The 12,013-nt window shown below is 44.9% G+C and overlaps 1 protein-coding gene across 3 annotated transcripts in view; it reads left to right on the top strand.

Moving 5' to 3' along the window:
* Positions 1-5,522, top strand: part of LOC119173922 (brefeldin A-inhibited guanine nucleotide-exchange protein 3) — a 94,294-nt gene extending 88,772 nt beyond the window's left edge. For all 3 annotated transcript variants that reach the window (XM_075895187.1, XM_075895186.1, XM_075895188.1), the window contains 3 exons: positions 505-701; positions 767-1,184; positions 2,593-5,522. In XM_075895187.1, coding sequence (XP_075751302.1) covers positions 505-701; positions 767-1,184; positions 2,593-2,844 — 867 coding nt within the window. In that variant the 3' untranslated portion in view covers positions 2,845-5,522. The remainder of the gene's footprint in view (positions 1-504; positions 702-766; positions 1,185-2,592) is intronic.
* The last annotated feature ends 6,491 nt before the right edge of the window (positions 5,523-12,013 follow it).

Genomic DNA, 12,013 nt, shown 5'->3' with positions numbered 1-12,013 from the left:
CGCGATGTTCCGCATAAAGTTCTGATCAGCAGCTGCGAACTTCGATCACTAGGGCGCGGTCGCGAGTATTGGCGCGCGCGTTATCTCTACAGTAATCAGTAGATGGCACGCGTACATTTATACGTTATGTGCTCTCACCGTTTACTTCGCGTTTAGAGGACAAATAGCGTGAAAACCGTCTCATTTCCAGGAGTGGCCGTATTTGCTTGCTCACGGCTTTGTTGAGTCTCGCAAGATCAGATAAGAAGTTAGCTGCTAACCTTACTTCACATGACATTCCAATTCGTTATTATCGAATCGCTTCGCATTTGCGCTAAAATTGTGATTTTTTTTTACTCTTGTGATAAAGCAACCGCAGCATTTTAGTGGAGAGAAAGAAAGGAAAAAAATGTCTTGCGCAGTTTTTAGTTAGCTCGTGTACTTTTGATGCCACTTGTGAGGACTTCACGTTAGCCCTCCCTGCGCTTTTTTACACACTGATGTTGATTTTTTTCGGGTCTGTAGGCAGGTGGCGAGGATTGGAACCCGTACCGGCGGCTGAGGTCGCTTTTTGCCGACCTGTGCGCCCATTATGCGCGCGTGGCGTCACCGGAGGCCAAGGAGGGCGCCATCTTGGACCGCGTGTGCGACCAGCCCATCTTCTTCCTTATGGCGCAGCCGGACACCCTCCCGGACATTTTGCCGGACAGGCGCGTATCGCGGTAAGGCGAATCTCGCAAAGCCTCGTGACATCACGAGGAGGTCACTGCTCCTTTGTGGAATGCAGGGCAGACAGCGCCGGTTCTGCGGCGGGCTCCGAACCAGCTCCTCGCCATCCCGTTCCTCTACTGGCCACCGACTCGTCGTCAGACTCGTCCGAGCCCGAGATGGCGTCCGAGTCGGCGCTGCAGCCTGACCGTGTCTACTCGATCGTCACCGAGCGGGCTATCCAGTCCATGGTTTCCGAGTACAAGCGGCGCAAGACGAGGCACTCGATGCCGGCACCTGTGGCTCCGCCGTCGACGGCAGCACTCCGCCACCAGAGGTCGTCAGTGAGCAGCGTGGCGAGCAAGAAGTCCTCTCTTTCCAAGGGCGCATCGATAGGCTCCGACGAAGGTGGTGCCGTAGTTGAGAACGCCGGTACCTCCTCGCCTCCCCCTCTGCCTACGGAGGTGGAAAACCAGCGCAGAAGCTCCATTCTCAAGGTAGGTCAATACAGCCAAACCCGAATATGTTGAACTCGGGTAAATACAGTAGTCCTTTATGTCTAACTGTTTCGAACGTGACTTGGCATGAATCAATCAGGGGAAATCTACAGCTACATCGAACAAAAAAAAAAGTCACAGCTTTTTCTTATTTTTTTCTTATTTTTCTTTCTTCTGTTTTCATATGCATAGATACGTACTTATATACGATGAATGACGCCGGCGGCAAAATCCAACCAAGTCTGTCCATATAATTCAATTATTAAAATAACTCAAATATCAAGTACTATCGCAATAATAGCCGGAACACTTCACACGACAGATAGCATGAGACGTTACAAAAAGTTGGCTGTCTCTCACGAATGTTGGCCTTGTATCGCGGGAGGGGCTTTCCCGTATTAATTTAGGAGCGTGAGTGGTGACAGGTACGCACAGTTGCGTGGGAATACTAAGGACCTGTTTACATCGATTTTGTATTTTGACGTGTATAACTTGCCCCTGAATATAATGGTACCCCCAACTGCGAGTCTGAAAAAACTAAAAAAGAATTTTTTTTTTCGAGTATTGTTGTGGAATTACCTTCTTTGCATTATCGTGAAGCAGTGCCGGGAAGCCAACTTTGCAGCAAGTTCACATTTAAACTGTGGTAAACTTCTTGAAAGTTCTGTACAGAATTACGTACTATAACAGATGCCCCCCCCCCCTTTTTTTTTAGACTTCGATAATGCAGGATTTATTGTATGTCAAAACATGTCCGAATGGTTTGAATCTGGGCTAGTTGGTAACCGTGCATGTCGAGTAGTTGTAACAATATTAAAACACAAACGAAGGAACGAAACGCAAAGGCACTGCTGTCTGACAACTTCCATTTTAATTGAACTCCACATGTCCTAAACCACAGGACTAAACTTACAGAAAACCTACCTCCTAGTTTTCGGTATAAAATATGTTGCCAGGTTTTGGCAATGTGCAAACTGTATGAGCTCGTATGAGCCACTAGCCCAATAGAATAAAAAAGCAAATGTCTCCTGTCGGCACTCCAACTAAAGTCCGCTATTTGACTACGAACCTCTTCTCACAGCCCATGAATTACTCTGTTGATTGGCTAATGTACCTTTCACACCACCTGTGAGCACTGGAGTGGTGTATGTTGCTGCACGCTTCCAGAGCCATAATAAAGGCATATATGTATATGTCTTCCTAATATACTTTTGTGCACACAGTTGTACCAAGCTATGAAAATGAAGGCTCTCTTTCTTTCTGCTAGTTTCTTCCTTCATTTTTTATGTTTGAAAGAAGTGTTGCTTTCAATCACATAGTATTTCCTGAAGAAGTATTCTGTATCAGAATACCTATTAACCAGGCAGCCCAATATGCTTTCTTTGTTACTCTCTCTTTTTTACGACAGGATGCAGAAGCCCATGTGCAAGTGTGGTCCCAACTGGCCCAATCTGTTCTCGAACTTCACCTTTCTCTTTGCGAGGCTGAGTTCTTGGCCTTGGTGCCTGTGTTCTACGCGGGCGTCGAAGTGCTAATCAATTGTGGGTCTTCGGAGCCAGAGCTGAGGGCACTCACCGCCGACTGGTTGCATCGCGTGGCTCTCTGCTTAGGCTTCAGCGGCAGCTTGGTATCTTCTAGCACCTTGCGGCAACACCTCTAAAACTCGGGAAATGGGCTTCATGTGTTAAATGTTCTGTGTGAGATCTAATTGTTAAAGCCCAGCTTCATTGTTACCGAATTTTTCCCTGCTTGCAGTACAGCTTCGGAATAAGCCCTATGCTATCCTTTCTTCGTTAATATCTTCCAGCATTGCTGCCCAGAGGTCGTCTCGTACGACCGCATGGGCTTGCCTGTTCAGTGGTCAGTTATGCAGTGCTGTAATGAGACGTTTGCATAGAGACTTTCTATTTTTATTTGCTTGTAATTGCCATGTGCTGGCGCAAAATTCTGACTTTCAGCTGTTGATTTCTGAGAAAGCCCACACAATGCTGGAAATTTGGTAGGAAAGAAAAAACTCTCGTGCTACAGATGGGTGGAATTTTCCTTTCAAAAGCTTTCGACTGAGCTCAATTTGGCGTTAGTTATATTGTCCTTTCAGATTATTGTAAAAACATATGGATATACAGTCAATCCCCTTAATAATAGACAGATGTTATCTAGAAACAAATAGGTACGAGAGACACCACTCTGCCTGCATTGAAACCGGTGTTGATAATCAAAAACGTACAAGGTACCCTGCTTATAAGGGAGATCTCGTATAAAAAAAAATTGCTGCCCAATGCATATCTTTTTTTTGATGGGGTTTAACTGTATTGCAATTATGAAAATCTGGTATGTGCAAATTATTGACCTTTCTTATAGTTTCAAGGAAGATCAGTCAATGGAAGCCCTATTTGACATGTTCTGTTCATGCAGCGTACAGTACATTTAATATATTAGCTGTCATTTTCAGGAGTTGGCGCAAACTGTATCCAATTTTACGGTATGTTTGTCTGGGCTGAATAAAAGCTTACAGACATCATTCCCGTGTTCATCATTCCCATGTTTGATGGCACAACCAGGGAACAACAGGAGGCACATGTAGAATGTGAGTGTTGGAGCACAGAAGCTGTTATTGTATATATCTATGAGATTGCCTGTTATGTTATGTCTATTAGCTTCTAGTCACCTTTTCCTGTGATTGTCATCTTTATTTGCATTTTTTGTTTCTGGTTCTTTGTGAGTGTTACACTTGGAGTAGCCTGCCTTACACCTTGGTTTCTACTTTGAGTTTGCTGTGTTGTGTGTTTACCTTAGAAGACCTTCATGTACCTCTCGAACCTTACTGACCCGAGACATTTTTATACGAAAGTCAAGTGCCATTCAGATTGAACCAGTGCTGGACATACCCTTCTTACTATAGGCCTAGTCTACCAGCTGAGTGTCTCGGGCAACGTGTTGTCACATCAATTGTGTGTTACCAAGTGTGTTCGGCGGTTTCTTAAAGGGAATATGGCACATTTAATTCTCCTTCAACTAACATTCTTGCTGAAAATATGACATAAGGCTTGTCTGCCAGCATATCTAAAGTCATTATGAACGTGGTCCGTGCAAGTGCAGACGTAAAACTCTCACCATTGGCTCGGAAGACTTCTCAGTACTTCCACGATTTCCACCTCCAGTAAAATTCATAGGTGGCACATTATTGCGATGGCTATGTGACTATCCTTAACATTGTGTACATGTTCTGTACACATTGCAACCTATCTATGGCACCTGCACCATGTTTTTAGCATCTGAGGTTATTTTAATTTTACATTACACATAGCTTAAATGTACACTGTGGCTATGTCTTAGCACAATATTTTACAGTGTGCTGTGAACATGAATTTTTATCTCTGATGTCATATCTTTAGCGCAAACAGGAAGAACAAGAAAACTGGCTTTCTTCCTGGTTTCGTTAAAAATATGATGCCGGGAACACGCCACCAACAAGCCCGAGAGGAAGCTTTATTGATGTATTTTTATGGAGATGGAACATATGTAATTAGTCTAGTGAATATTTTCCTCAAGTCTCGCCTTGTATCATGTTCAAGTCTTTGTTTTGCTTTTCTTTTTGTGGGGATGTGTGTGAAAGAATAGTAATTCTTGGCTGATCCAAATTTCTTGTGAATCAGATATTCTGTCTAATATGCACATTTATTACCGCTTTTCGAAATTCTTTTCAAAACAAAGAAGCCTGTCGACTTCAGGCTTCTTTCACTACCACCAGTATCTTCTTCAGTAATGGCTATTTTGTGACTGCTATATTGTTTTCACAGTGCTATGATGCATTGGTAATGACAACTTGAAATTAGGGCCACCTTATGAATTTTCGTCTACAAAATAGCATTCAAAGGTGATGCCGTGGAGTGAAATGTTATCTTTTAAAGCATTTCTGAAAGTGTTGGCTTTAAGGGAAACTCATAATTAGCATACGTGCAAAAAGTCCCGTTCTTAAAATTCCGTATACCTTTCATGAATGTTAGCTGATTTTTGTGGCAGACACATCACGTTTGCCAACTATGACCATGCATTTATTTCGCAATCAGTCTGTCAGATGTGTGTTGTATTTCCTTTGTTGTGTGGAGAACAATGTGGGTTTGAGGTCAATGGTTTGGGTGCCAAAGATCCCTGTGTTGATACATAGGCTAAGCACAGTTCTGGGGACAAGCCTGATTATATGCATTTATGCAATATATATATTTATATTGTGTATGCCTGGCGCGATTCCCCCACATCACTGCAAACATTCGAGGTCGCTGTTGAATGTCGAGCTGTTGTGTTGTATGTGCAATTAAACACCTAAAGGAAATCAAATGTCTGCATTTTTGACTCTTTTGCTTATCATTTTGTTACATAGAGCGAGGAAAACTCGTTATGCTATCTCATAACTGAATGTGCGTTTAACGTCCTTATTGTAAGCAAAAAGTCGTAGGCTGTACAATTTTAAAATGTAATTAAGGCATTCAGAGCCAAGGCTGTGAAAGCAGGTTCAGGCTAATTAAAGACCCAGCACAATGAAATTTTAATTAGCGGAAGAAACTTGAGATGTGCAAACAATGAAGACAAAAACATACTACAGGACGGATGCTTTATTTGCAACTGCCCTTTATTTGCAACGAAAATAATAATATATACGCGCATCAAGCTCATGTAAATTCTCATATCATGCCCCAAAAGATTGTGTGGGTCAGTCTGTGAACATGAAATTCGAAAACAGGTCGCCGTCCATCAAAGGGCGTCAAACGTAAAGCCACTTCATTTTCTTACATCAAAGATGTGGAACAAATGCACTTATCACCTGCTTTCTTTGTCAGGTAAGCCTCGATAGTTGCATGATCTCTGCCGATATCGGATACGTGATGCACTAGCATTCTTGAGTATTGCCAGCCTCAGAGTACGGCGCGACCAGCAGGGAAGCTGCGAGCTCACCTGCACAACATAGTACGGATTGGGTAAAAGATAGTAAGCCGATATCTAAAAATTGCTGACTATGTGATTAGGGAGGCTGTTTCACCGCACCTGTAAGCATCGCCAGTATGAACTCTTCTGCGGCAGCCGTGGACATAGACCAAGTCCTATATGGCACGCTCCTGGAATTATATCGTCCATGTTCACACAGACGTCCCGAGGTCGGAGACACAACTGAAAAGTTTGGGAAGGTTAAAGTTCGTCAGCGTTGAAATCTCTTCCCGAGGACTTCGATTAGCCACCGAAACACGGATGATCATTTTACGGAAAGAGAAAATAAACATGTTTAGTTGGTCATTAATTAAGCACCGCCTTCGAGGAAGCTTGATGATGTTTCATAATAGGCAGTTTTAAAATACACCCGCCATGGTCGTCTAGTATATAGTTATATATAACTGACCGACTACTGGCCATGCTGGTCGCGGGATCGAATCCCGGCCGCGACGGCCGCATTTTTTATGGAGGTGAGATTGCTTGAGACCTTTCTGTTTATATTTAGGTGCACGTTACAGAACCCCCAAGTGATCGAAATTTCCGGAGCCCTCCACTGCGGCGTATCTTATGATCATATCGTGGTTTTGGGGTGTTAAAACCCAACAATTGTTCTGGTTTTAAAACACTAAATGCAAAGATAGCGTTCGTTGCGTACGCTCGCTATTTTCATCACTGGAGCGGTACGCAAAGGTATAACGTACGACGCATGCGCAGTAGTGACAAACTTTAACGCAAAGCTTTGCGTACCCTGTATTTTAAAAGCTCCCTAGCAAGAGTTTTAGAATAGGGTATACCGAATTCTTGGCGCAAGCTGCCCTTTGCGTTTGCTGCCGCTGCTGCACGTGTCGTACTCTAACCTCCGCGGGTAACCACGTTAGGTTGGCGTGGGTAACCCAAGGAAAGCTCTTTCGGCGTACCCCATTCTAAATCTGCCGATTGCGTCACGAACGAGTACACCGAAGAAATGCGCAATGACAATTGTGTATATTTTTTTTTTGGCACCCGCAACGAAGTAAACTGCCGTCCAGCGACAGTTTTTTTTTTTTTCAGCACAAAGATTGACATTACCCGAACTCATCTTGAATACGTAAAGTGCATGACAGCCCAAACCCACCCAAAATATGTAACGCTTCTTGAACCAGGAGTCCCAGATAGTGGCCTGTTTCCGTGCAAGCGCGCTGTAACGCTTATCCACTTGTTTTCATTGAACGAAAGTGTTCCTTCAACTCTTGAGGCTATAACGGCCTCGCGAATTAAACTTGGGCCTTTATCGAAAGACTGCGATTGCGGGCAGATGTTGTGCGCCACTCTTTGTAGCACCGTTCGTAAACCGTTGTCGAGAGTCGTCAGAGTGGCGACGCGTATTCGAGACAAATGGCAATGGAGGAGGGGACAGCGTTTAATTACTGCGGCTGCCAAACAGGGACGTGCTTCGTTTGATTAACAGCGTCGCTCGTGATGTATGGTCGCAACAACGAGTGGTTGACTGCGGGACCCTGCCGGCGCAGCTCGCCGCTCAAGTGAGCAAGCGAAAGCAAGCTTGCAATTTAGGGAGATACAAGATAGTGGGATCTCGATGTTAGTCGGCTGCTTGCATCTATACATCCTCAGTTCTACCGCATATGTAGAATATTAGCTGTGAAAAGCATACACTTTTGCGTGCGTTCTATAACGCGCATATATATTGTTTATGCAAAAGGAACATATATTTTGTTGATATGTTCGACAAATGCCAACACGGTGATAAGCGTACCGGTTTCAGCATTAAGTGATTTAACGTGTCACTCCAACTAATTTTAAGAATTCGACCGAATATTGCAGCGTCGTTGATTGTGCGTGAAATATCGCTCTTTATATACATCAGCGATATATATATATATATATATATATATATATATATATATATATATATATATATATATATATATATATATATATATATATATATATATATATATATATATATATATATATATATATATATATATTTTTTTTTTTCAGATGGGTAGATCGTCAAACGTTTAATATTAAGGGTACTAAGATACGCGACTTGCGCACATTCGATTGCAAATAAGTAACTTATAAGAATCTTCGGGTCGAGCGGGATTCGAACCCAGGCCTTCTGCGTGGTAAGCGGGGTTTCTACCCCGCAGTCACGCTAGTGCGTAATAAAAGTTTTGCAAAAAACAAAACATAGTGTGCGAGGAGTTCATGTCACGGTACGTTGCAGAAACGTGGAATCGCATGGGGCTTGGAAACATGTGAATCGCCCAGTGCGAGGTTGCTTTAAATGCACACGAATTACAAAGCACACCAGCGATAATTAATCGACCATATCAGCAACAACATCGACAAAGTACTCAGGTGCGCGCGTGCGCAGCTGCTCACTTTCTAGGGAGTGTACAGAGTTGAACCATCACCCGACGCAAAACTCAGATGTTTTCGAACGCGATAACATGATCACTGTCACAGCAGACGCCTTTATCATTTTGATAACCTAGCCCTCTCTTCCTTGGTCAAGCCAACCCATTCATCGTCGTTTCGTGGATGATCGCCGCCGAATTCGCACTATCCCGGCGTTCACAGCAAAATTGTCGTTATTTGAACTTGTGTTAGCGTTTCGTGCTCTTCCGACGACGCGCAGGGGCGATGGTTCAGCTAGCAGCTTTTACCGGTCGGAGCGCGTATACCGGTGCTCTCTCTGGCTTTGGTCGTCACAAACCCGGTCGCGGAACCAACGATATTGTTTCCTATTCGTCGTATGTGGCGTACTGTGCGCGAACGTCTACTATTTGAGAAGTCAAAGACACCTATATACACCGCTTTGATTCGGAAATGGGTAAGTGTGCCTGTATCTACTGGTTATTTCTTTCTCATACTGACAACGATGTGCGAGCGTGCGCACTCGCAGAGAAAGCTTTGTTTAAAGAAAACGAAAAAAAATACAGTAAACGTTGCATAGGAAGTTTCCTATCTTCGTGGCCCACGTGCGCAGCCCTGTAATTAGGCAGTTTTAGAATAGCGCACCGCGAGACCTTGCGGTGCGGTCGCTGCCACTGCACAAGCGTCATAACGCAAGTCAGCGTTCGCGGACCACACGCGAAAAATCCGAAATTGCGTGCGGTAGTGGCGGCCCGCATGTGGCCCGCAAGCGCTGGTTTCGAGGCTATATAGGGGCAGTGACGGCGGCCCGCATGGGGCACGCAAGCGCTGGTTTCAAGGCTACGGTGTCGCTGCGCTCGTGCGTTGCGGATCGCAGCAGGGCAAACGCTATTCTAAAGCTCGTGTGGCGCCCGCAACGCCCACAGCGCTTGCAAACGGTATTCTAAAACTCCCTGTTGACTACATTGAACGCAGTATTCGCGTGCAGTTACCTTGGATGCAGATAGTTGAATGCAGCAGTGCAATTAGTTTCTGTGACCTGGTTTGAAGCAGAAGGGGCTTGACGTGCACGGGAGAGTTGGTGTAACGTGCTGAAAGAAATAACGCTGCGCAAGGAACACGAGGACTAGAAACACAACGAACAAGTGCGAACTATCAACCGTGACGTTTATTTGAGGAAATATTAGGGAGCTTTCGAATAGCGTATGCAGAGCTTTGCGTTTGCGTTTTGTGCCCCTGCGCATGTGTCGTACGCTAACCGCCGTAATGTAAATGCGACCGCAAAGCCCGTCAACTTAGCGTACGCTATTTGACAACTACCTACTAATACTTATGCACGTGTAAACAAACGTCACCATCATCTCGTGGTCGGGTTTTATCGCGAAATGAAAGTAATCTCTTTTTTTTTTTTTTGGAGTGCCACTGACGCGCAACCGATGCAAGTGAATGCTGCGCAATAGGGTATGGTTTTGGAATGCCTAATTGTTATTTGGTCTTTATTATTATTATTTATTGAATGACATAGAAGCGTCGTCTTCAACATCAAGCGAAAGCCAAGTAAAGATGCCCTTGACCGAATTCCGAACGCGCTCCAGTGCCTAAATATGCAGGGTGGCCCGTGAACAGTTGTGCAGCGCGAACAGTCTTTTTTTTTTTTTAAGCAGATGCTGCTTGCGCCAGTCTTGCGAGGCGAGAAAGGGAGAGGGGAGCGACCGTTGACACGAGACGCGAACACGCGCAATGGGAGAGTGGATGGCGCCGCCGACACCGGATCCGCGGCATCGTGCGACAAAGAAATGCTTCGCATCTAAACAGAGATTACTTTCATGTCGCGATAGAGCCTGAGCACGCGATGGTGGTGACGTTTCCTGTTACGTATCAGCACCAGAATTTCCTCACATAAACTTCCGTTGGCAACTTGCGCTAGCCTGTTGTAAGTGTTCCTTTCTAGTCCTCGTGTTTCTTGTGCATCGTTATTTCTTCTAGTGCGGTGTGAATTCTAGAGTGAAGTTCTTGCAGCCTGTGTAGTGGCGGGTGTAAAGGCCTGACCACATGCAGCCGTTGCAGCGCGTGGCTTTCTAGACGCGGCGCCGCACCCTGTCTCTATGGAGAGAGAGAGAGAGGCGCTTAGTATCGCACCCTCCCTCTTCATAGGGAGATGGTGTGGCGCCGTGCCAAAAAGCCACGCGCTGCAATTGGTGCGTGTGGTTAGGCCTTTACGATGCTTACCGTCGAAGCTCGGTATTACGGGGTGCGGCAAGGTGAGCTCTAAATGAATTTCCGTCTACGCAATGTAGTACCTGCACAAAACCAGTTAACGCTTGTTCGTCCAGAGTAGGAAGCATTTCAATTGAATCGATAAGACACGTGTTTTGTGTCATCCCCAGCAGCTGCAGACACGTGAAGAGTGATTCGTGTGCGCGTATATATGCATGAATTTCCCAAGTTGCTCTCGATGCGTGGTGTATTTGTGTATTGTTCGACGGCAGCGAAGAAGACCAGAAAGTTAACTGCCATAACACTGATAATTGTGGATTGCTTGCCTTCGTTACATTTAGAAGAGTAGCAGGGCAGAACCTACGCTGATCTGCTCGGACTTTAAAAAAATTCGCCTAATCCCACACCCTGTGGGAATTAGTTTCATGCGAAGCAGTCAGCTATATAATCGTATAGGCTCCTTTTTTATGGAAGGGGGGGGGGGATAAACATGTTTCTGTAAGCGTTGTATAGTTGTGTGAACATCGTGAGCTTAACAGGAATGTCGACTGCACCGGTGTTTAAAGGGTATCTGACGTTTCTTAAGCACTCACGTTGGAGCACATATACGTCAGTATTACTAAAGTGCAGTGCACTTTACAGTGCTATGATATGAATATCATACGTAACCTTCTTTAGCGTATTCCTCCAGATCAAGTGACAGTCGAGTCTAATATGCTTAATAGTAATACAAATCACGTGTTTAGATTAAACAACTTCCAAAGCATAACAAACCCAAGGACCACTATTGCCGTTAACCTGACATGACGCCTGTATCAGACGAGTACAACCGCCCATTTTTTTTTTTTAAATCTGAAAGCGCGAACGTCGACCGCCCAGTCGATAGGCGGCGTTTAGCGAAGCACAGCGGTTAAATGAACGAGAACGCATGCATGCCTACGATTTACAGTCCTGTGCAGCTGCTGTCATGGTTCTGCTAGGCTGTTCCGGAAATCGGAAATCAGGACGCCCACAACAGGCGCTTACAGACTTGGTGGTCGATGTTCGCACGTTCAGGTTTAAAAAATAGGTGGCTGTACATATGTAACGTCAATTACCACACTATAAAGATATATATCTAGCACTGCGTTGCCATTGCACCGACATTACGCCTGCATAGGGTCTTTTCTCCAAGGCGGTTTCAGGACCTGGCGAAGTTCTGTGGTTTTTGTGACCGTATGACAGGGCTCAGCTGTGTCTGTGAA

The sequence above is a fragment of the Rhipicephalus microplus genome, chromosome 5 (assembly GCF_043290135.1).
Source record: "Rhipicephalus microplus isolate Deutch F79 chromosome 5, USDA_Rmic, whole genome shotgun sequence".
In the NCBI taxonomy this organism is placed as follows: Eukaryota; Metazoa; Arthropoda; class Arachnida; order Ixodida; family Ixodidae; genus Rhipicephalus; species Rhipicephalus microplus.
The sequence above is the reverse complement of the archived record's forward strand: the minus strand, read 5'-3'. Positions and strand labels throughout refer to the sequence as shown.